At 42.3% G+C, this 26,321-nt stretch overlaps 2 protein-coding genes and 1 pseudogene across 4 annotated transcripts in view; all 3 read left to right on the forward strand.

Moving 5' to 3' along the window:
• Positions 1–26,321, forward strand: part of LOC310794898 (E3 ubiquitin-protein ligase TRIM35-like) — a 571,381-nt pseudogene that overhangs the window by 319,874 nt on the left and 225,186 nt on the right. The gene's annotated exons all lie outside the window — the stretch shown is intronic.
• Positions 64–3,744, forward strand: LOC310794768 (phospholipase A and acyltransferase 2-like). The gene is made up of 4 exons (XM_083656804.1): positions 64–163; positions 1,170–1,290; positions 2,114–2,412; positions 3,383–3,744. Exons 1-4 carry the CDS (start codon positions 146–148, stop codon positions 3,482–3,484), a joined length of 540 nt encoding a protein of 179 aa, XP_083512930.1. The 5' UTR covers positions 64–145; the 3' UTR covers positions 3,485–3,744.
• dedd (death effector domain containing) lies at positions 3,948–17,636 on the forward strand. Of its 2 annotated transcripts, XM_083656787.1 has the most exons (5): positions 3,948–4,111; positions 6,963–7,585; positions 9,884–9,988; positions 10,667–10,804; positions 12,875–17,636. In XM_083656787.1, exons 2-5 carry the CDS (start codon positions 7,045–7,047, stop codon positions 13,282–13,284), a joined length of 1,194 nt encoding a protein of 397 aa, XP_083512913.1. In that variant the 5' UTR covers positions 3,948–4,111; positions 6,963–7,044; the 3' UTR covers positions 13,285–17,636. The 2 variants fall into 2 exon arrangements, with proteins under 2 accessions (XP_083512913.1, XP_083512914.1); XM_083656788.1 differs by lacking the exon at positions 10,667–10,804.

The raw sequence follows: 26,321 nt of genomic DNA on the forward strand, positions 1-26,321 counted from the left end.
TGTGTGAGCTAGTCGTTCAGGGGTGTCTTGCTTTCACCTCAGGTTATTTACAAACCACTGTCAGTCCAAACAAGACACACCCTGCGGGGTGGACTACCTTATGAGCAATAGTTCTCAGAACACAGACACCAACTGCTAGTTCACTATGGATTACCAGATGCAGGTAAGAATCATGAATAGAAAGACCAATGCTGAATTTTGCTTGGAATTGCACAGAAATAATGTTGAGATTTGTCTGAAAGAGCAAAATGATTTTGTATAATGATTCGCCTATACTTTTATAATGTAGAGAGAGCTGCTGTAGATAGTAATGTGCTTGCGATGTACAAAGTCATCCTTTGTAAACCTGTAAGTCTAGGGGAAGTATCGCTAAATGCAGCATGGTTAAAAAGCATTTCATGCTTTGTTCACGAGTTAGATGAGTTATGGGCAAATGCAGCCGTGTCAGTTAACAGCAATGTGAGATTGCCAACTAAATGATTGCCAATTATATGATGTCTTATTAAACTAAAACTGCATTATGACAACAACACTGATCACTTTTCTTTGCCATGAATAGCAGTTAACATCGAGTGAATAATGTGTGGGAGGAAAAAGAAAAACCTTTCACTTCACTGAGCCTGAATGTAATGTAGCTCAACCTGCTTTGAAACTGGATTGGGGAAGTGTAAACAGGGTGGAGACATGGGCTATATATCTGCCGCAGGTTCTTTTGTCTTTGTTTACTATGAGGCCATTTACACCTGGCATTAACATGCATTTTCTGTCATCAGATTGCAATCAGATTGTGTTTGACCACTTGAAAGTACAGGTGTAAACACCCCCCAAGACACATTGAAGACGGATTGCAATCTGATCGGGCCAAACCACCTCCGGAGGTGGTCAGGATCGATGCATTGTGTACACATTGAACACAAGTGTAAATGCAATGTGTCCTCTCAATCTGGATACAGCAACTGCATGCGGATTGAGAGGACACCCAAAATTTTTGGGTGATCAGATTGCAATCAGATTGCAATGTGATCATCCAAAATGCATGCTAACACCAGGTGTAAATGAAATCAGGCTAATGTGGTCAAGCACTATCTGATTGCAATCTGATGACAGAAAACGCATGTTAATGCCAGGTGTAAATGGCCTCTCTGATGCATGTGTTATAATGACCACAGATTGAAGAAATTGTATCCACTGCCAAGTTTGGAGACTTGATAGAATTTGCCTACCCCATTGGATATTCACACTGGGGAGTGTACGACAAAGATGGACATGTACTCCATTTCGCTGTAGCAGGTAAGGTATAGAATAATATATACAATCAATGGGTATAGAGTACATACTGTACAGCACATCAGGTGTAGAGTTATTATGACATCTGCAGTCTGCAATGTGTTAGATTTACTGTCATTTGCCATGAAATGAAAAGGGTCATATAGAGCAGTGGTTCTCACCCTGTGGGTCGGGACCCCCCGGGGGTTCACAAGATTATTTGGGAGAGGGGTCCGCGGGATGATTGTAAAAAATATATATATCTTTTCCTCCCATGATGATAAAATCTTCCATACCAATGAGTATTGCATAAAGCTATATAAACTATAAACTGTATCAAAAAGATTTCAGTGAGTGAGTGAAATCAGTGTGTGAATGTGTGCGCACTAGGAAGGTGTTTGATTGGGCAGCGGCGGGAGGGGCGGTCACAAACCGGTCAAAAAGGTTGAGAACCAGTGAGAGTACAGTATATGAAGACATAGACTAGCTCAGTGGTTCTCTATTGTTTTCATGTATCAGATCCCCTACATGGGGAGATAATGTAATAGTGGCGAGAAAAGATATTTGTCATATGACAATTTGGATCATTTCTAGTGGATTAATTATGAACATAAACTATTCCTGGTTTTGGTGGGGACCCTCTGGAGCCCCCTCAAGGACCCACTTTGAGAACCGCTGGACTAGCTATCAGCTTGGGGTATCAGACAGGGCATCATGTTTACAGCCATATATAGATTAAAACCCAAAGGATATGTATTTCTTTATGGAGACGGAAAGTGTAAAGCCAAATTGTTCAGGGTTTTGTCAAATGGTTGCACACTCTTAAAGTAATCTGTCCTCCTATCAGATGAGGGGCGTCTGATGAACAGCGTACGCACTTACGTGCAAACAGCTGTGCCCGTATGTGGGGACCTTCTTATTGGGGAAACTAAGATCCGCAGGATGCCTCTTGGCGAGGTGACTGTCCCAAAAGGAGTCCATGCCACAGTCAGTAACAGCCGCCATACCTACCCACCCTCAAACCCAGAGGACATGAAGGAGCGCTGCGACGCCCTCCTTCACGAGGAGTTCCCATATCGACTCTTCACCTTCAACTGTGAGCACTTTGCCACGTTTGTACGATATGGAAAGGCGGTTTGCAACCAGGTAAGACTAACAACTCACAGTCACCATTCAGTTTGCCACTGAGAAGAAGAGAACAAGGCCTAAATTGCACTTTACTGTGTTTTTGATTACATTTAGCGTTTAAAATTAAGAGCATGAATGCCCAGTGGTAGCCTACCTTTCTCCCTACTTGTCTACTTTGCCAGGGGTTATAAATATGTCCGTCTGCCTACCTGTCTGTGGACAGATTTCAAAATTGTGCAAGATGCAGTCACAAAACTTTACAGGTGTGTAGTTGGCATTGAAATGAAGGTTGAGTTTGAAAATGGGCGTGATCCGAGCAAGGGGGTTGGCCCCCCACATTGCCCCCCCCCCCCCTTCCCCCCCACCACCACACACTTTAAGCCCCTGGCAGTGGCACACATTTGTTTTACTGTAAGTCGTGGGCTGGTGTGATTCAATCGCAAGATGATCTCTAGTTTTGTCATAACTTCATAATTAAATGTTTAAATACCTGTAGAATAACATGGATTTTGGTCACACAAGACCAAATGCTATCATCTAATTGTCACATTTATAAATGCCTATATATTTAGCCCTCTATTGTACACATATGAATCATAAGTAATATCAAATTTCTATAAATTATATGAAGATACCTTCACATAATTTAGTAGCCTTCGGAGGGGAGCAAAAAGTAAACTGAAAATGCAATTGTTTGTTATAGGTGGTTATGGGTCAAACTTACTGCTTAGATTTACCATTACATCACATATGACCTCATTTCAAAAAGCTTAGCACCCCTAATTCAGAGCGGTTGTTCTAAAAATAGATATGAACATAGAACCAGTAGCAACATAAAAAAGAAAGAAAGATAAAAGCCTTTGTTCTTTGGAGTGTGACGTTTGAAGTCAATCCTGACAAACATTTGTCATTTTTAGGACCTTGATCAACAGTGTAAAAAAAAAAGTCAAAGTCATATCTTGTGATGCTTGTTTGTTATTTCTCCTAGATTCCAGGCAGAACTAAGAATAAAGAGTGTAAAAAGGCAACAGAAATATTTGAAGACATCGTTACCTCCAAAGGAATCACTCGAGACCTATTCAACTTCTGATTTCCAATGGACTGGGAAGTTAATCAATGTGGATGTGTGGATGGAAATAAAATGAATGCCAGAGATGGGGGGACTTGGACTTTCAACTTGGCTTGTGAATGATCATCTGATCTGATATCTACCCCAAATATAATTGTACAGTCAGAAAGGTTTATTTATTTGCATACAGTAGCTTACATAACAGCAATGCATTTTTGCCTATATGGAAAAGAGAAGAGGTATTTGTAATCAAGTTGTCGTTTAATATGATGAACGCAGAGCATAATAAAAGCTAGACAGTATGAGTGGACTTTTATTTGTACATTTGCTAGGCTACACTGTGTAGATACAGGGTGCCTTGTCTGTCTCCTGCTGGCTGGAGGAGGCAGATAATAGTTTGCTGCCCCCTGTAGGCGTTTAAAGCATTCGGAAGTGAACTGCACCGTGAACCGGATGTTCTGTCATTTTAGCTGAAGAACGAAAATGGGCATGTTAATTTACTCCGAGTGTCTATCTAATGGCCAAAATAATTAAACAAACCCTGATGTTTTGGCCTTGAAGACGCTGTGCCGCACAACAAGAGACTGGGCGTGTGAACAGCGAACGGTGGCCGTGTATGAATCGTTGGAAATACCAAAAGGAGCAAAGGTAACACACAGCCAAGGAAACATCCCGTGTTTTTGATAGTCAACTTGGATTAGCTTAGCTAACGGTCGGCTAACTTTGGCTAGCGTCGAGCAGAGTCACAACAAACCATATGACAAATATTGAGAACGGGTGCATTTTGCTCAACGATAACCACACCACGTATAAAATGAAGCAATTGGGACTTCGCGGTGTGGTTATATAGCAACCTAAATAATGAGTTGTTTTAGCATTCTGTTTAACATTAGCTTACTAGCTAACACCCGTTTTAACGTTAGCATTAAAATGATTGCGCTCTTAGCTCTCTCTTATAGCCAGCTCGCTAACCAGCTAGCTCTGCTGTATGACTTGATGGTAACGTTATTTGGCTAACATCGGTTAACTACAATTGAAAACGTTGTCATCCATAACTTGCTGGATATAACTAGCGTTAGCTGCAGCCTGGCTAACGTACGTATACATGTCTCATGTGTCAGCAACATTCGACTCTGTTAACACTGCGTTAGGTTAGCTAAGGCTTAAACTACACGCTTCTATCTACTTTAGCTAACGTTAAACATAACATTGACATTATATCGATGGTAGCCCATCTTGTGTAACCCTCAAGATGTCGCTGTGATTGATTTGCATTTACTTGCATGTTGAGTTCAGCCAGGGGGCATATTTTCCCACTGGGGGCGAATCATGGATGTATTTAGAAATCGAGATAAGGTTTGTCTACATGGCTACTGACTCATTTCAGAGTAAGTTGTTTATCCATTCCTATGTATTCGTACGAGTGCGTTTTATTCCCTCGGGATGTATTGAAAGCTTCCAGGTGACTTGACACATCCTCGGTGGCCATATTGGAGCAGCTCTTGGGCAATTGGCTAAACAGCTGATTGCAAAATGTACAGCTTGGCCCTCTCAACAGAATGGAATAGACATGGTTCATTTCTGACCCCATCTGTTTACCTCTGCCAAGGAGGCTATGTTTTTGTTGCAGTTTGTCTGTTTGTTTGTCAGCACACTTATGGGAAAAACTACTGGGTCTGATTATCATGACACTTTGTCGAAGGCTGTAGAATGGGCCAGTCAAGGAAGAACCCATACAAGTTTGGAGCCGGTCTGGATCTGACTCACACAATTTGCATATTGTAGCAAACAGACTGTATACTATTGGCCTAGGCGGAGGTCTGCACTCTTGGTGTCTTTCTAGTTGTTTTTGTGTTTAGATTTGATCAGCTTGTGTTTTGGAGTAGAGACTGGGGCTACAGACGTGTTGTTTTATGTTTTTGTATTATTTGCATGCGGCTAACTGTCCATTGGACATCCCTAATGAAGCCAGTTGTGGATGCTGGGAAATGTATCAGTATGATGCAACTGCAAAACACATATTGGGCCTAGATGTCACACAAAAATAGGCTTGATGAGGTTCAGAGTGATTTGTTTTTATTGGCTTTCACGATTAACACATTCATAATTCACAGATTATATTTTAACTTGTGCCAGATAAGTATCTCTCTTAGCAGAGCCTTTGTGAGCCAAACATGCACAATGACAGCACCCTGGCCCTTTCTCATGACCAAGAATGTGAAGTACAGACTTGTGTTCTTGGGGAGAACGTTCTTGCTAGTCGTTCTTGGAAGAATGAACTCGCTGGGTCACAAGCACACATAACGCAATCTGTGAGCCCATCGGTAAAACAAAAAGAGAAAAAAAAGTCAGTCTTAAGAGATTACTTACTGATGACATTTCACAGGGACACAAGACCAGACACAAACCCATATTGAGAAAGGGACCCTGACTCTGTTTGAATGGACCATAACCTTAATTGGTATCATTGTTATCACCTGTGTGTATCCTACTCGGCCTATTTCTCTTGTCAAAATGGCTGCTGTGAAAAATGTCTAATTGTCTTAAAATGGGGTCAGTTGTTGAATCTGTTTACAAACATGTTAAATATGTGTTTTCAGGCTATTTTTGTGACCTCGTTCAAATGCTACAAACTTGTCCAGCTGCATATTGGTGATTAGTTTAGGCTATATTATGGTTTTCATAGCGGTCAAATGTCGAATACCGGTAACCCCCCATGTTAAGTGGAATATTGTTTTAAAGGCACAGTGTTTGTTTATTATTATTATTGGCTGCAATGGCTGGTATATTGTTTTAAACTTTTTGAAATCAAACATCATTTTAGGACCAAATCATGCACACACAAAAATCCAGGTAATTAATTACAATTTAAAGTTTTTCAGGTCTGTCCCAACGTAGACTAAGTTGATAACTTGATTTTAGTTAAAAACAAATGAGAATAATCCTCTTTATTCAAGTGAATAAAGAGGATGTGAATGATAGTGTGCTTTATTACCGTTTGTAGCACATTATTTACATTTTTCCTGTACAAAGACTGATTATATGAAGCAGTCTCTGGATGAAAATATCAGTGCTACTTTTCTGCTGCTACAAACTGCTAATGTTATTGGCACCAATTCAAGTGGTGGAAAAGGTTACGGTGCAATCACACCTACAATGGTTATTCGCCGATGCGAACCATAGCTGCCATTTATAGCTGCCATTTTCTTTTTCTTTTTTTGTAGTTCCGGTTCACACTGCTCAATTGCAAGCAAACAAGTACGGGTAAAGAAATGTTGCATGCTTGTTTATTGTACAGACTTTTGGTAACTACTCGTTCAGCAATATTGGAGATTCTGGAGTCTGGAATTGAATTATAAAAGAAGAATAAAGCTTATTATTGTGGTCGCATTCAATTGCAGTTTTGCCCTAAAATGATTGCAGACTTTTTTAGCGTGAACATTAAGTTTGTTTGCCTCCTCCACCCCCCCCCCCCCTCCCTCTCCCCTTTTCTTCATAGGCCTAGTTAATCTGTGGGAGTAGTGGAAGACTCCAGAAGGTGCAGGGATTCCAGCATCCCTTATTTTCCACCTGGCCCTGAGATGACATCACAGCAGCCTGCCCTCCCCAACGCCAACGTCAGTCCTCCGCAGCTCGCCCACAACTCCTCCGCTCAGCATGCCCGGCCTCACATTCAGGCCAACCAGCTGGACTCCAGTCAGAGCAACGCGCTCCCCCACAGAGCTCCGACGGACGGGCCCGGCTCCTCCGGCGGAGAGGCCGCCAGCAGGAGCGCCTCCGCCTCTTGCCCCAACTCGTCCAGTAGACCCTCGCACGGCGCCTTCGAACCCTGGCCGGAGGAGGCGGTGGACGACTCCCACGGGCTCTATTCGCTCCACCGCATGTTTGACATAGTGGGAGCCCAGCTGACGCACCGGGACGTCCGCGTGCTGTCCTTCCTGTTTGTGGACGTAATCGACGAGTACGAGCGCGGCGGCATCAGGAGCGGCCGGGACTTCCTGCTGGCCCTCGAGCGCCAGGGTCGCTGCGACGAGACCAACTTCAGACACGTGCTGCAGCTGCTGAGGATCATCACTCGCCACGACCTGCTGCCCTACGTCACGCTCAGGAAACGACAGGCCGGTGAGTACAGCGGCGCGTTCACATCGGAACCTGGGTCAAAATACTTTGAACGCCGTTTGCCTTTAAATGCCTTTCTGTTACAGTATGTTATGTTCCGGTCTGGATTTGTTGGGCCCATAGAGAGAGGCAAAGGGAACGTCACTTCCTGCTTCAGCACTGTACCAGAGATTTTCATCCGCCATTTATTTTCCCATAGACATTTCGTAACATGCTTATAAAAATTGTTTTACTTCGTCAAACCAAACGGTTCAGCAATATTTAGAATCGGGAGAGACCATAGAACATTTCACTCGGACCAAAAAAAAACATTTTATTTAAATCCGCAATATTTTTACGTTTTGGTCAGAGTGAAATGTTATGTGGTCTCTCCTGTTTCTAAATATATCTGAACCGTTTGGTTTGAACAAGTAAAACTATTTTTATAACCATTTTACGAAATGTCTATGGGAAAATAAATGGCGAATGAAAATCTCTGGTACAGTGCTGAAGCAGGAAGTGACGTTCCACTTTGCCTCTCTATACTGGTCTGTGATCTCAAGTAATGAGCTCAACCGATGCTGATCTATATGCAGCAATATGGATTCACAACATTTCAGAGTGCAGCAGGTTTGAGTAGGTTACTGGGTTAAGTCAGTGCAGCCACGCCGACACCCTGAACTTTTATGAATGCAACAGCCCATTATGATCACTGCCTGATTGACATTTTGATGTGGGTCAGCTGAAGTTCACCAACAGAACAGCCCGAAGTTTAAATCAATTCTGGCTTTATCGATTTTTCACACAACTCTGTCGTAACCTTGTGCAATTTAAGGTCCCATTATCACTCACTGCTCATGCAATCACATACCGTTCTAGATAATCAAATATTTATATACCTATATCATATCAAATATGATCAAATACAAAGTTAAGTGGAAAGAGATAAAGCGGAGGAGAGTAACGTTACAGGGAAAGAATATAGCATGGAGAGAAGAGGGAGTCACCGACTTAGGGCTCTGAGAGATGGAGAAGGAGACAACAGCTACAGCGTAGTCCAGAGAATCCATTAAAATTTAAAGGAGAGCTACAAACTGCATTCTGAGGTAAGAATAGGACAATGTAAGAGACCCTGTATGAGCTCACTAGTACAGTGATTCTCAAATGTTTCTATAGAGACAGTCCGCATGTCTGGGAACGCCCACAAAATGTTAAACGGCTGGCGCGCGAGTGGGGTAAAACCGCCCATATATCTCATGGGCTGACTCACCAAAAGACGGTGCTGCAACTCTAAACTACATGTTTGGGGGTTCTAGAGCAGAACACAAGACGTCTGCTCAGATGTGCGTTTACTGCGGTGGTTAAATCCCCGATCGTGTCTGCCTGGGCTGGGCTATCAGCTAAATTCTAACTTTGCTGAATGGATAGAACGGGGGAATTTACCCCACCCTGACCACGCCCCCAGCCAGGCTGAGCCAGCTAACCCATTGTCTATGACGAGACGTGGCCTCAACCTATATTAAGGACCTCTAATTCAGTATGCATTAGAGCCACAGACCCCGATTTGATGATGTTGTGTCTCTCTGACCCTAGTCTCGCTGGCCATGAGAGGAGTCTGGCCAGCCTACCCTCCCTTCCATGAGAGTCTGGCGGCGCTGCTCACCATTCTGGAATTGCGATGGGCGGTGCTTAGCGGCAGTGCCCTTGGAAAATAGTTGCTATTTTTCAGCGTGTAACAACGAGCTAGCGTGTAAGTTTCTGCCGTTAGCTTGCTAGCTAGTTAGCGTTGTTGTTTTCACTGCGGCGGCAGGTGACTATTTACAGTGACACACAGGGAGGAGGGAGCGGAAGCCGCTCTGATTGACAGGGTCTGAGCCAATGACAACAAGAGCTTCTTAAGCGGGGAGCGGAAATCCGCCAGCGTCTGAAATCGACGCCTCCAATTTGAGAGCAGCTGTAGAGCAGGGGAGGAGGGCTTATGCCAGCAGCCTGTTTCCGTGCAGCCAGACTCCTCTCACGGAAGGGAGGAGAGTCTGGCCAGCGAGACTACTCTGACCTAAATCGGAAAGTAATTTTTATTATTGGATATGATTTTGTCCAGTATTCCCATACAATTGTATTGTAGGTAGAGAGAGAGGGTAACTCGTAGTATCCCCCCCCCACCCCCATGTGAAGCATATAAGGGGGAACCCCCCCCCCCCCCCATGTGCAAAATGAATTTTAGGCCCTGCAGAGACATGTCATTTAGCAAAAGATGATGATGATGAAGGATTTGACTCAGAATTAATATTTTTGCCTTGACACAGCTGTATTTTCTCTCAGTATGTCCAGACCCTGTTGACAAGTACCTGGAAGAGACGTCTGTGCGCTACGTTTCCCCAAGAGGAGCAGCCCAGAGCAGGGAGGCTGCACCACACAGAAGGACAGGTGTGTGTGTACACATCTGTGTATTGTGTTTGACTTCTATCTCCGTGTATGGACCAATTTGAGTTTCAGTTCTTGAATGAGGACATTTTTGTGAAGTGAGGGCAAGTTTAGTATTATAGTAAATTAATCTAGTCAATCGCAGCTCCTCATACAGTAGAACAAATGTGTGTGTGTGTGTGTGTGTGTGCATACGTCCAATAGAGAGGCAAAGTGACCGCCTACTTCCTGCTTCAGCACTGTAACAGAGATTTTCATCCGCCATTTATTTTCCAATACACATTTTGTAAAATGCGTATAAAAATAGTTTTACTGGTTCAAACCAAACGGTACAGATATATTTAGAAACAGGAGAGATCGCATAACATTTCACTGGGACCAAAACGTTTAAAAAAATGCGGGTTTAAAGAACATATTTTTTCGATGTTGTTTTTTAAAGTTTTGGTCCGAGTGAAATATTCTGTGGTCTCTCCCCATTATAGCGATAGCCGAACCGTTTGGTTCGACGAAGTCAAACTATTTTATAAGCATTTTTACGAAATGTCTACGGGAAAATAAATGGCGGATGAAAATCTCCGGTACAGTGCTGAAGCAGGGAGTGACGTTCCACTTTGCCCCTCTATACATCACCGTGATGACACACAGAAACTGTCACTCTCTACCCCCCCCACACATCATCAGGCCCTCAGCCAGTGATTTGCTGTTCCCCGTCGGGACCCCAGGTCGGCCCTCCCCGAACAAAGCCCGCCCCTCCTGTCCCGAGCCGGAAAAGGAAGAGGAGTCACTCCTCGGCAGACTGTAGAGAGAAGCAAACCTGTGGTAAGAAGAATCACAACCTAGAGTAGGGCTCTCAAACCACGTGCCACGTCAGTTCCTCCTCTCTGCTGCGTGAAGCTTGTTTTGGCCCCTCCACATCATGGCACATTGTTTGAGACGACTCCTCAATCTAACGCATTACAGGATATTTAGGTAATATGTACCTGTTACTGGTGTGATTAAAGTCGTTTTTTTGGGGTGTTGTAGTGGTTGGAGTTAAAACTGAAATGAATGCTTTGGTTCTCTGGTAATAGCAGAGCAACCAAACTGTATGCAATCTCACTACTACTGTATAATAGAGGGGGTTCTGCAGCGATGACAGAAATGAGTTTGAGTAATGGCTCCACTCCACATTTTGATGGCAAACTACACTGGTACAAGTACAACTCGTACTATAGAATAGGATAAGAGACTTTCTTTCTTTTTTAACCAATTTAAAAATTGTAGCTGAGAATGAAGCTTGAACCGCGGAATCATTGGCAATTGTGTGTCATGACATTTTTCCAACCTCTCTTTAATTGCTTCTGTCTCATGCTGATTCTTCTCTAGCACAATCGCGCTGATTTTAAAGTGTTGGTGTGCGACCGCTAAAGTAATGCACAACAGTCCCCATTTATTCTTACAGCAGAGAATCAACCCACCGGCTGAACGGAGAGAGTTATTACCATTATCTTTATTCTGATGGACTAAAATTTAAGTTCCATTACAGGGCACTCACTCATTGGCAATAAAAAACAAAACAAAAAACGCTTAATACATGTTAATTGCTTCCCGAAGTCCTACACATAGAGACACTGCATGAAATAGGCCACACCCATCATGGGGGAAAAGCTCCGTTCACTTCCACACACCAGCGTCATTTTCCTTGAATTAAACATAGCTAAAAGCTGTTGTGTGGTGGGGCTGCGCAGACAAAAAATGTAAAAAATCTCCAGTTAAAGTTTTTTTTGTACTCCCGAGCAAAACAAGGAAGCCATTGAGAATTGGCGAGAAGAAAAATGTGGATGTTGCTGTCAATGAGTGACGTAAGTTGGAGTCTTCATCTTCCGTATATATGATCTTTGTGTGCAACACCCGACCATGCACGCGACATAGGAGACCGCCAGGATTGGACGGGAGTTTGTGTTTTCCCCCCTTTTGGGCGTGGCTTCTGAATGATGACGCGCTCCGCAGTGTCTCTATAGGGCCTTTAATGCACTTTGTATTAATCTCCAAATTAATGTTGATTCACGTCGGATGGCGTGACTTCCCATTCATGACATCAGGAATCAGCATCATAGCCACAATATAAGACACCATGAAACCGCCTCTTTGTTTGCATCCATGATTGTATGTATTTCCTGTTGAAACAGGATGTTGGAGTGGGATATAATGCAGTGAAGGATTGTTCAAAAGTTTAAACCAATGGAATTTGAGTGAGGAAAAGAAAGGCATTTTTATTCTAAAGTAGGAGCAGAGGGACTGGATTGTTCAGAAGTCTCTCACGGGGTGTATTGGTCGGAATTTGATTGACGTCTCCTGGTGCAGCATGTCGTCGCCAAAAGACGTACTGATCTCCAGGAAGTGAAGGTAACGGGAGTTCATTTCCTAGGGACTTGAAGTCTGTGTTTCCCCATCCTCACGGCATCACGAGGCAGACAAGTCTCATTGCCAATCCTTGTTTTAACCACGACACCCACCATCTTCATTCTACTGTTGGTAAACTGTCAGCTGTTTACGTAGTGTGAAACGATGCTATTTATCAGCTCAGAGAAAAAGCATTCCATGTCATGTGGTATGTCATGTCATGTGGTATGCCTAACATGTCATGTGGTATGTCATGTCATGTGGTATGTCATGTCATGTGGTATGCCTAACATGTCATGTGGTATGTCATGTCATGTGGTATGCCTAACATGTCATGTGGTATGTCATGTCATGTGGTATGCCTAACATGTCATGTGGTATGCCTAACAAAAACAACAACGCACAATGTTTTTTGCCACTTTGTCTGCCCGTCATGTTGCAAAGATCCAGTCCAGTCTTGATCTTTCTGACTCCTCCCCTGTGCCCCTCCCCCCCCCCCTCCTCCAGATATCCGCCTCCGAGTCCGTGCCGAATACTGCCAGCACGAGTCGGCGCTCCAGGGCAACGTCTTCTCCAACAAGCAGGAGGCGGTGGAGCGGCAGTTTGAGCGCTTCAACCAGGCCAACACCATCCTCAAGTCCCGAGACCTGGGCTCGATCATCTGCGACATCAAGTTCTCCGAGCTCACCTACCTGGACGCCTTCTGGAGGGACTACATCAACGGCTCGTTGCTCGAGGCCCTGAAGGGGGTCTTCATCACGGACTCCCTCAAACAGGCCGTGGGCCACGAGGCCATCAAACTGCTGGTCAATGTGGACGAGGAGGACTACCAGGCCGGGCGACGCAAGCTGCTCCGCAACCTGGTGACGAGCGGCGGGAGCTCACCACCAGGGGGCGGCAAAGAGACCGCATCTTAAGACACGACTCATTCCAGATGGTAGCATAGAGGGAGAACTGCTGCCGTCCCTCCCTCACCAGGAAGAGCAGTGAGACGTGGTTGTATCTGTCGAGGGAACTGGAGTACTTCCAGGCCCCCCCCAACTGATTCCTTGGGAACGAAGGTCAGAGGGCATCTCCTTGGCAACCCCAAGCGTAACATCAGAAGGGAATGGGAATTATGTTGGCAAGAGGAGGCAGGAGATGCACACAGGTTAACATTATTTTTGAACATTGGGCTTTTTATTTCCTGCAAGGAGGACAATGCTGATATTACAACTTGTGCGTTGAATTGAAAAAATAAATAATTGTTCTTTGGTATGACACAGCTCATTGACACACATTCATCCACTCCCCTCAGTTCAACTTGAACCTCGAATCACAAAAACGTGATGTTAAGCAGTTGTCCCCTCACAGTCACGGAGTGGAATTACTTTAATTACAGCACACCTATGCGTACACAGACAAGGTCATGCCAGAGGTAGTGGTACTGTACCTTCTTGTCAAACATAATTCATCTTTGTGGATCATTTTCAGTGCATTACGTACAGTAAGGAGTGATTTGGACTAACCCAATTGAAATTTTCTGTATGATGTAGAAAGGTGCAGGCCAAAGATGACTCACAATTTGTTTTTTCTCTTCGGTAAACTAAGAATGCCTCCCCAACAATTTGTAAGTAGAGTTTCCTTATCTCTGTATGATCCATTACCCTTTCACAGCTTTTATGATTAGCTCATATTCGCTCATTCTAGACATTATTGAAATTAACGTCCCTGGTTATTGCCCAATAAATGTGCCGGCAAGTGGCGCGCTACCAACCGTTGTGATCCTGGTATAATTTGAAATGTCAGAAGTGTGCTCACTGTCAATATATTTAATACTTTTTCTAGATCATTTGAACGTGTTTCATTGTATTCATTGGCGAGTGTCGTTCACCGACGGCTTGGATTTGAAAATCTGTTGCAGCTTCATTGTGAATCTATACTTCCTAGACCTCTTTGCTCGCTCACCTCTCATAATATGATGATTTAACATTTCTTTAAATTGGAAATAACGTGTAATAATCACTTGCATAACATATTAATGAGACGTCAAAATCACAGCCTATGCATTTGGAAAGGTTTTTTTTTTTTTTAATTGAAGAAAAAAAATTGTTAATGGCATCTTTTGGACCAAGAATGTTGAACCTCTTACGTGTTAGTGTGCAGATCTCAAATAATATCATACACGTCAACATTGGATAATCGCTTTCAGTTGATAGCTGAGCTTCAGGAGGCAGAAGATCACTTTTTTTTCTTTTATTTACCAGTTTAGCCTCGAATGCTGATTAACCAAAATGTTTAATATACCTATTTCTTTTTAATGAGGGGGACTGATAGGCAACATTAGGTTTGGTGGATGCTCATGACAAGAATGTGTCGACAATGTTGCTGATAATCAACGTCATTATTTTACATAGTCAGAACGAGACATGCATGCATAGCAGGCAGTGTTACTGTGCATCGCCTATGCTGTTAACTTGGAATTGTGTTGGTACCATCTTTGCCATGTCGAGTTCCCTTAACATCATAGACATGAGAGAACAGTATGCTTCCATATTTTTACTAAGTTTTTGTGTTTATTTTAAAATTTAATTGGCATTTTAATGTCATTGTTTGGCGCATCGATACCTGCGCTGGGTTTTCACTCAGTGCCAAGCTGAAGTACTTGGAATTGTTTGCCACTGCTAAGGACCAAGTATTAGCATAACCTGGACTCTAATCCTGAAACCTTCTGACCAGTAACAAACATGGTGACATCTGACTACTAAGGTGGATCACCTTAAAAAAAAGATTAATACTCAAACCCCTCTCCTTCAGCGGAGTCCACTCCCACACCTCTTCATAATCTTTCTCGAAAGCAGCCATGACCTTTGACCTCCGAGAACTCTCCCTCCAGTGTGCAGCGATGCTCAAACCATTTTGATCTATAAATAAATTCTCAAATTATTTTTCATTCTATAAATAAAGCAGACGGGAGAATGAATTTCATTTCAGCAACAATTGGCACTTAAAATGCTGCTGTAGAAAGTTTTGGCTTTTTTTCCTCAGATTTCTATTGCATAAAGTAGTATAGCCAAAATGATCCATATCTCCAAGCCTATAGTCAATAATCAGGCTTATACTCTGTATTGGCAAACATGTACTTGGCTCGTAAAATGGTATCGATGTTCCTCTTCACTTCGTTCTATTTTTACTTGCTGCAAATTGTGAAACACTCATCTGTCCTTATGGTTTTTGCCAAATTTTTTGCAATCAGATTTTGCCTCTGATGTTGAAATTAATATAATGATACTCTTGTCTAGCTTTTCAACAATTAGGTAAATGGTGGGTTGAAATTTAGCATTTACGCTTGATGTATCTTATTAAAATTTTAGTATATGTTTTTACTAAATATACTCTTCCTGCTAAACGAAACCCTATCCTTATCTCTGGTGTCATACAATCCATTGGTACATGCCAGAACAGACAAGTCATGATTGAAAGGCCACTGTTACTGTGAATTATAAAGATTAGGCCTAGATTTATACTTTTCCCTAGTGGAATTTCATATAAAGGTTGCAAGCTAGTATCTATTATATAGGTTGTTGTACGTTCTGTTGATTGTATGTTATGTTGGTCGTTTTACGCAACTGTCTTTCATACTAAATTGCATGTAACCTGTTATGATCCCCAAAAATGTAAGAGAAAAACTCACAGGTCTGTAACATTTTGTAGATAACTTCATTGGTTGGCGAAACTTTCTTATCTTTTCAAATCTGCATTTCTTGCAGAAAACAACCGTGTAGGACTGTTAATAAATTAAGTGGATGGGATTTGTTGAAGTCCCAACCCTAATTCTTTTTTTTTTTTATATGTCACGTACGTATATACCCAGAGATTTTTTGAAGAGCAAGACACGAAAGACACTTAAGACATGGAAAACCATCTACAATTTTCAGATCCCTATGTTGCTGCAATGATAAAGCATACACATTTAAACAAACCACTTGCAGTGTCAAAATGTGTCTAACACCCATGATAAAGGACTGCTAAGACTTTGGGGAATTTGTTGGTCACCACCAATACCTGTTGAGAGGAATGTCACCAACCTTGGGCTACAGTAGATGGCTGTGTGGTGTGCATGCTAACGCTTTAGCCCAGTATGTTGTAACCATAGGCGTTTAGCATGTTTTAGCAAGTCTGCAGATAGACCTTTTAGTCCACTGTTTTTATCCAAAGTTGGTTTTTAATCAATTGCCTGTAGGCTGAGAACTCGTGAAAACAAAATCCCGGTCTTCCTCAATAGTGAAGTCCTTTACAAATCAACGGCACATAACCTAAGCTGTCTGACTGACTCACTTCCTTTGTAACAGGAAAACAACTTGTACTCAGTCTCACAGGAAGAGAGATCTGCATTTGAAAGTGCTTATTCTTTTATTCATTTTTAGGGTCAATCTTAAGTCAAAAGTTTTATGATGATTCCAATCACCTACGATTACTTAATGCATCAGTCCGGTTATTTTCAACCTGGTCCTTATTTCCCTAGGCATTGCCATCATGACAAGTGATTGTGTTCAAATGCTTGTGTGCAAAATTGATTTCTGCTTTATGTAAGCTCTATATATCCCCAGTTGGCAGAGTGCTACACACCCAGTGAGCCAACATAATCCCCAACAGTCCAACGTCATTAACTACACTTGCAAAAAGTGAAAAATATCTGCTGTGTTTATTCAGTGAAAATAAGTTAAATAAGTGACAACAATTTTGAACACAATCAATTATGATGGCAAAAACTAGGAAAATAAAGCTTATGTTGAAAATAACCGGAATCATTAACATACTGCACTGCAGTGCTAGACCCACAAAAATGTTTTTAGTGACAATGCTCTCATCACATTTTGGTGATGACCAACAGGCCAAAGTCTCAGAAAGTAAGCGTAGTCCTTTAAGCCGTCACTGTGAGGCCTATCAGTCCGTTAAAGTGAAAATGATCCAAATTAAATGAACATAATCAAAGCCAGCAGTTGGGGTTTGAAGCCACTGCGGGTGCCGAAATCTCATTCGCATTTTTGAGACTTGAAATGCCACACTGCGTTTGTGCAGGCAGCGAGCATGTGGACTAGACCTGTTGAGTCACCTGTACTGTAGCAGCAACGTCATATCGCTACCGTTAATAAACCAAGGACAGGAAGCAGGCCATGCAGCGGAGTTCGCCCATATTCGCCTTATGTTTTGTCAAACCTTTTTCAACTATTTTATTTGTGTTCAAGAAAGAGTTTGTGGTATTACATGGATATTTACATGGTTAGTTGACTGGTCCATTTGTCTGTACAAATCAAAGGTTAATTTGTTCAAAAATCAATAAAATGATGTGTAATCAAATGCTGTGGCAGTAAATAGCAGCTAGCATCAATTTCTTAATTGGCCCGTGATTTTTTTTTAGTTTTTATTAACAGGTCTGTGGTTGTGCAAACTGCTCAAGTTGAAGCTGTCGTTAATATTTCATTGTGTTAATGCAGTTATTTTCAACCCTTATTTTCACCAACAAAAAACGGTAGCACACTTATACATTATGATTCCGAGGGCCCATTGTACAACTGACTGTGCACAAGTGTGCTGCTGGTGCCCCTTTGTGCCAAACATTTGAACTGTGCAAATTCTGCCCGGAGATTGTTCTGTCCGTTAGGGTTGAGAGTGAGAGGCTGGTCATTTAATAATCTTTTAATCATTTAATTTAATAATAATATTTTCAGCATGTTCTTTCTGTAGGGCTTCTTCTTCTTCCCCATCTAGGACCTGCGCTTCTGTCAGAGCATATCTCCATTGCCGTCATCTCTGGAATCTGAACCACCCAAGACATGCCACGCTGTCAAATTGGCCAAAGATGAGAGGCGACGCATTGGAACAACATGGTAAAATGGCCTCATACACTCTTTGTAAGTTCACCCTCCCTGCTAATACAAACGGCTGGATGCTCCGAGTCATGAATAAATAAGGTAGAAGTAGGCCTAAAAAGCACCGCGAAGTGTCGCTACTGCTCGACTTAATGTGACTTTGAATGCGCTGTGATGGTCGGTGCGGTGCCAGACGTGCCCGCTCGGGAACCGCCTCAGAAACCGCCAACAACCTCCTGTCCTGGGATTTTTCTACACTGCAGATTGTTGCCGTGAACAAAACGATCCAGTCAGCCATGGGTTGAGAGTTCAGAGGAGAATGGCAAGACTCACTCGAGCGAACAGGTAAGCCTCAAGTATGCAAATAACTGAAACGGATGGATCTGATCCAACATGCATGGTGTCAGTAGCACCAGCTGCTGCTGGTGGTGGTGGTGGTGGTGGTGGTGATGGTGTAATGGTTTGGGGATTCTTCTTGGCACTATGATGGAGCATCATTTGATTGCCGCAGCACGCCCAAACATTGTTTGTGACCAGGTGCAGCACATTTGTGGCTGCCATCTAAGCCTTTTCAAATGGAAACTCCCAGCAGGATAAAGATGGTTCAGTCCACGTCACTTTAGTTCAGTCCAGATCTCAACGCAATACAGCACCTTTCGTATGAGGTGACAGCAGGGTGGGAATTTCGTCATTTTAGGAGCAAGGCCATTTGGCCTTCCCCGTGACTAATTTTTTTTAGGGCACAAGGCCACATGCCAGGGCGTAAAGGCCATTTCTCTATTGACATCGTGAAGAGCGATTTCTATGAAATGTGTGTTAAAATGAACCAATGACAGAGGGAGGGGCAACGGGGACCGCTCACTATGGCGACAGCCTGGTAGGGTTAGGGGTTAAGGGTTAAGGGTTAGGGTTGGAGCCCACTGCGCTGCAGGTGTGCAAGAGCTCCAGCCGGTCCACCAACGCTGAACGCCGCCTCGCTCAGCAGGTTCTGCATGTCGGAGTCGGCATGGGCTAAGATGGATGGTTTGAGCGTCAGATATGTGGCGGTTGACATCGAATGAACTCGATGGAATTGAAATATCACTTAAGTTATTTTCGGAAGTGCACTTAGGCACTGGACTCTACGCTGTAATCCATCCGGCATGGCATCTGAAACCCTAACATGAAAGTATTTTTTTTAATTGAAGACATTTGCACCCTCTGCATGGGCAGCAGGGCTACTTGGCCGACAGCAGGACAGTTACTGTACTGTCTGTTTGAATTTATAATCTGATTTGAAGCCTGTGCTCTGCAATCCGTTGTCTGCTCCACACAACGCATTAAGCAAATGGATTTAGTGAAACTAAGGCCATGTTCAGACTAGGAGTCCAAATCTGATTTGTGAACTTTAGTGACCTATTAATGACTTTATCCAGATTGATTTTATGAGTCTGGACGCTCCAAGTCTGATTTGTGTCACTTGTCCCAAACCACATATGGAGGTAGTTTCCAATCTGCTTTCGACTGATGTGACTTCAGTGCGGACACGCAGATCCACCAAATCTGATTTGAACGTCACTCGCAACTGGTCATCAAATGCTTCTGCGCAGGAAAACCACATCACCAACGTACGTATTTACTGACGCCCACGTCGTTACCATAGCAACCCATGCAGATAGGCTGTTTAGGTCTGGACACACAGATCCGACTTGAGAATCAGATTTGTGGCAGTGCGGACACACTCCCAAATCAGATTTTGGAAACCAATCGAGATAATGATGATTAATGACTTTATCAGCCAATCAGATTTGCCTGTAATGTGAACATGGCCTAACAGAATTCAGAGAATTTGACCCACACCCCGCAAACACATACGGTGGTACCGGTACTCATATCACTTGTATTACAACCCAGTCCCCAGAATAAAATGTTGGTATTTTACATGTCTGCAAACCAGGGATATGTATATCTCAATGTAAATATATTAATGGCATAGCTGTGGCAGAAAACAGAACTTGAAACAAACAAACAAACAAACAAACAAACAGACAAAGTCCACATACTCAATTGTATATATAGATTAAGCGCTTTGCAACTGCATTATTCTGCTTCAATGATAGCAGGTGTCTAAGGCCATGTTCAGACTAGGAGGCCAAATCTGATTTGTGAACTTTAATGACCTATTAATGATTCTATCCAGATTGGTTTTTATCAGTCTGGACGCTCCAAGTCTGATTTGTGTCACTTGTCCCCAAAACACATATGGAGGTAGTTTCCAATCTGCTTTCGACTGATGTGACTTCAGTGTGGACGAGCTGATCACCCAAATCAGATTTGAGAGTGTCTTTTGCAGGGGGCGGGGACTTGAAGAGCAGAGAGCAGACATGCAAACACGGCCAGAAACATTGTATGTTGGCTCATTGTATCTGGACACAAAGATCCGACTTGAACACTTGCCCAAATCAGATTTGTGGCAGTGCGGACACACTCCCAAATCAGATTTGGGAAACCAATCAAGATAATGATGATTAATGACTTTAGCAGCAAATCGGATTTGCCTGTAATGTGAACATGGCCTTAGTGATAGGGATGTGTATCCATCCTTTTCTATCTTTATAGAAGCTTGTTTAGAAGCACTTTACGTACCAAGTTTACAACGTGTAAGAAGCTGAGCTCACCCGCCTCCTACAGCTGAACACCATCCACCCTCAGCTCTGTTCTACAGCCCTTTGCAGTCTCTATATCTCAGTCAGTAATGATGATGACATGTCCTCAGAAACTTACAGTATTACAGATGCAGTATTAGCTGTATAGTTAATAGTATAGTAGTAATTTACAGTGGTTAAGATCAGGGCCGTAACCAGGGTTCCGAAATAGGGGAGGTCCAGCAAGGGGAGGCGGATTCGGCGGCGCCCGAAAAAAAATTGAGTTTTTTCCCCCCCCTTTTTTAGCCATATTTAGAGTAATATATCATTTTAAATCAACATTAGGATTATACTGTTGTGATGTCATTATTCAGTATATTCTCTTTCATGTCACCACCTGCTCAGCTCTCCTGTCAACATAATTGTAACTAACAAACACAAACTGTTTTAGCCAAATTCATATCAAAATGACACCTACAAACACAGGTACACAACCCAAGCCGTACACAACACACAAAGTCATCATCGATAATAAAAAAAACATACAGAGGGACATTTATTTATTCCTGATAGGAACGATTGAAAAATAAAATAAAATATATTATGTTGTTTTTAACTTTACACCACCTCTTTTTGTTACTTATTGGGTCATGAAACTGAAACCATGCATATAGCCACCTGCATACCTGACTTCGGGAGCTTGGCAATTGGCATCATGCATGATTACAATGAGATGCACCCACTTTAAACCTGAATAAAGTAATAAAACCACTAGTAAACCAGTAGGCGGCGCCTGGCCTGCTGTTCAGTGAGTGGCCTGGCCTGGCAGGCTGAAATATTAGGGGAGGTCCGGACCTCCCCGTCCTCATAGCTAGTTACGGCCATGGTTAAGATTATTATTTAAGATTTTTTTTTTTTTTTTTTACCGTTATTTATACAGGGGGAGTCTCATTAGGCTCTTTCACACCGGCCTTGAAAGCCGAAAAATGCACGGAAAATAGGATTCGCGCCTCCTTTTGTCCCGCGACGGTAGGTAGTAACAGCGCCAGGTTACCTGGCGACCCGCCTCCATTTGAAAGCGTTGTCGCAGTGAGCCGGAAAAGGTGCGAATGGTCAGCTCATTCATAAAAAAATTACAGGGGAAATCAACTCATGTATCAAGAAAGTGCAGGAGTGAAAGTAAAAAAAAGTAGCCTATACAATCATGACTGCAGGGGCGCCAGGAGGAATGCTCCGTGCGGTTAGGCTTTATGCTCAAACGATGTTGACATTAGTAGGTAAAATTAACGGATATAATAATAAGCTTCAGAGGGCTATAGCTGTCTGTGGCGAGTTGGTCTGAGGATATTCCCTCTCGAAATCAGCTCTGTGCATTCCCTTACAAAAACTACTAACGTTAAGTAGTCATGTGCATTTATAGCCTATACTATTCCCCCGACGAACGTTATGCAGACTGCAGCTGTTTGATATGCGGGCGGTCGTGTATCGTTCCAATTTTAGTATAGCCTACTCAATTGGAACGATGCAGAGAAGACTGGCGTGCGGTCGTGTATCGTTCCAATTTTAGTAGGACACCATATCGATCTGCCCGCCCACCATGCGAGTTCACCTATCCTCCCTGCTCAGCGGACTAGGAGAAGGAGGGAAGTCTTGTTGTTGAATGAATTCGTTCATCATACAGTAGCCTAGGCTACACTAACCTATGAAAATATTCATTTGGGCTAGGAGGAGCAGGAAATCCCTCCGCTCGCCTTTCAATCTGGGAGCAGGGGATTTCACCTGAAAGTACACCACAGCACGGGAATGTGGCCGTGCTGCTTGGCTCTGTGTGAAAGCAATTTCTGTGGCAAGGGTGCGGGCTTTGCGGGACTCCTAAACTACAATTTTTGCGCGATCTGTGTGTGAAAGAGCCTGAGAGCAATGCTCTCTTTTCCAGGAGCGCCCTGTTCACATTCACACACATTCATACCTGGAAGCTGACCAGTACAACCACAGTCTGATCTGCTGGCCACTGAGCAGCTGCACTGGAGCGGTTGGGGTTAAGGGCCTTGCTCAAGGGCACCTCAGTGGTGGTAATGAGGGAGGGGCAAGCGCTGCCTTTTCACTTTCCCCACCCAGATTTTTTCCTGCCGGTCCCGGGGATTGAACCGACGACCTTCCGGTCACAAGCTCACTTCTCTAACCTTTAGGGCGCCACTGCCCATTTAAGGCAAATTAACTGTGCACTGAAATAAACACAGTAGTTCATCACAATGACTGTACACATCTTCCCATGTAATAGCTTCAATCAACCTTGCAAGACAATCCATAATATTATACATAAATAATCCTTCCTTGTCGAGCTTTAACCTTGCCTTTATTTCTACTTTTGAGAGTTACAGAAGAACTGGATCACAGGAAAGTGATCAGAAATGTCGGTATACAGTAGGCCAGACTTAGACATATTGTCAAAGGAGTTGGTGAATATATTGTCAATGAGGGTGGCAGATGTAGGAGTAACTCTAGCGGGTTTATAGATTAGGGGATAAAAATAGCAGTGGTGGATGAAGTACTGAAAGCCACACTTGAGGAAAAGTACAGATATCTTACCAGAAAATGACCTTGGTAGTTTGTTAAAGTCACCTATTAGACTAAAAGTCTTAAAGTACAGTATTTGATATATACGTAGCCTACTACGTAAGTATTAAAAGTAATTTTCTGATATTAAATGTACTTAAGTAGCCTACTAAAAGTAAACGTACAAATAAATCCTGTTAATAAAAAAGCAACCAAAAGACAGTTGGCATTGGCAAACAACGTTATGGTGCGTACCACCAACAACGGAGTGTGGATCGTGATTAACGTAACGTGCAAGCTAGGAGCAGTGATTCGCCAAACCTGCTTGCTTGCAGGCTACGAAATCTCTCCCAATTTTCTTTTGTAGTAACGAGGAAAGGTATAGCCTAGATTGTATTTAGGGAATGTAATGGAGTAAAAGTGGAAGTTGGAAGAAATATAAATACTCAAGTAAAGTACAGATAGAAAAAAAGGACTGTAAAAAAGTATTATTACTTCGTTACATTACATCACCGAAAAATAGTTAGAATAAAAAATGTAAAGTATTCAAGAAGTCAGCTGTTAGAGATTGAATCACAATGGAGAAAACCTAATTTTCCTTCCTTGTTGATTGTGTCTGTCTAGGGTAGGGGTGGGCATTTCTAGCAAAAACACTATTCGAAATTCGATGCCCATCCCTAGTCTAGGGTAACTAAAAGAAGAAAGAAGAAACATTGACTCAACTGAATCGGACTCAAGGGTGAGATCATCTGTTGATAAACTGAAGATCATGTTTCAATCAGGAGACTTGATGGATAAACGATTTATTATAATGATGATGAATGATCTTTACAGAATATTATGATGAGAAAGTTAGTTAGTCTTTGGAGCTTGACACCACAGGGAGATATCGAGATCGAGCTGGATCAGCTCGATCAGCACAGCCATATATACCCCCCTGTGGAGTCAGGATACTGGTGCTGGTGAAACCTCTTGATGACTGATGGATCAAGGAACTTGGCGGAGACGGGGAGGTGGTGGGTGTGTGTCAGCCAGCAGGATGAGAGAGACTGAATGAGACACAGAAAAGCATATTTATGCACACAGCAACCATGTGATAGGCTGCCTAAAGGGATGTGCCACAGTGTGATAGGCTAGAAGTGCAGGTGAGCAAAGGTGTATGAGGTGATGTGTTGCTATGCTATTGGCTTATGGGAAACTAGGAGGCAACCACTGATTATTCAATTATCACCAGGAAGCTGACAGGTTAACAGGTGAGCAAGCAGGAGAAGTGCAGTGACTGTGGAACCGGTGAGGATCAAGATCGTCCTGTCTGAACCTTTGTTAAAACTCCACACAGTATATAGATGGATACTCCTCTGACTGCTCTCTTTTGCAACAGCAGTACAGCACTGAACTAAATTGAATTAGTTAGGCATTTCATAAAGAGATATGATCTTGTCATTTAGCCAGGTCTCAGAAAGAGCAACAATTGAAAGCTGATGACAAAGGGAATACCGTAATGCAATAAATGGTCGTGATTTTTGTGAAGACTATAGGGATATTGAGATGAAAAGTTGAAAAGATACTAGATTTGAATTTATTACATGGGCTCTTGAAATGTAACATCAAAGTAAAATCACAGGAGACTGCCCCGGATGTGACGGTATTCAGAAAACCTGAAGACAAATATTAGATTGTTGGTCTTCCCAACAGGCATATTTATGAGGAATTCAGGAAAAACATGCTGGGTTTACATGATGTGTTTATTTTGGGAAGTATAATTGATTTGTATTGCTATTGTGGTTGTTTGTGTTATGAAGATCACTGAAGGTCACACAGTTTACCCTCCTTTTTATTTAGCACTGTGTCACTGACTATGGCAATTCAACAGAGAAGTGAGGAGAGAGACACAGGTGATCACATGACTCAATATCACATATTATACCTATGTATGTATATGTATGTATGTATATATATATATATATGTGTGTATTAAAAAAAAGGCTATATATATATATATATACATACCATATGTATGTGTATATATATATATGTGTGTGTGTGTGTGTGTGTGTGTGTGTGTGTGTGTGTATATATATGTGTATATATATATATATATATATATATATATATACACACACAGTGTGTGTGTGTGTGTGTGTGTCTGTGTCTGTGTCTGTGTATATATTTATACCATATATATATATATATGTATATATATATATATATATATATATATATATATATATATATATGTATATATATATATATATATATATATATATATATATATATATATATATACATTTATTTATTTATTGTTGCCACTGTCTCCATATTGCTCAGCCTGGTCACCAGAATAAAATGCTTGCATTCTATGTTTCTGCAATCCACAGATACGTAGAATGTCAACGTTTCTGAACCAAAAATATGTTGCATATCAACATTTCTAGATATGTGTATTTGTATATCAACGTAGGGTCTGCTATTGAAATAGTGTGGTGGCCAGTAAGGGTGCTGGGTTACACTGAGATTTTATGTATCATAGCAGACGATAACGATAACATTTTATTCTGGTGACTGGGTTGAACAGAAATTTGGGAGAGAGACAGGTAATAACATGACTCATATTTTCAATATCACATAGCCTATTCGAATTTGTTTATGGTTCAATCAGGAGACTTGATGAATAAACAATGATTTATTATAATGATGATGAATGATCTTTACAGAATATTATGATGAGAAAGTTAGTTAGTCTTTGGAGCTTGACACCACAGGGAGATATCGAGATCGAGCTGGATCAGCTCGAGCAGCACAGCCATATATACCTAGCCTAGGTAAACCCAGCCCCCACGTGACCTGCTCTCTCAGTTCCCAGTCACTAGCGTCTAGACTCCGGGCCATTCAAATCGATTTCTGGGGCGATTGAAAGACCCG

Source organism: Poromitra crassiceps (assembly GCF_964638095.1).
Source record: "Poromitra crassiceps genome assembly, chromosome: 20".
NCBI classification, from domain to species: Eukaryota; Metazoa; Chordata; class Actinopteri; order Beryciformes; family Melamphaidae; genus Poromitra; species Poromitra crassiceps.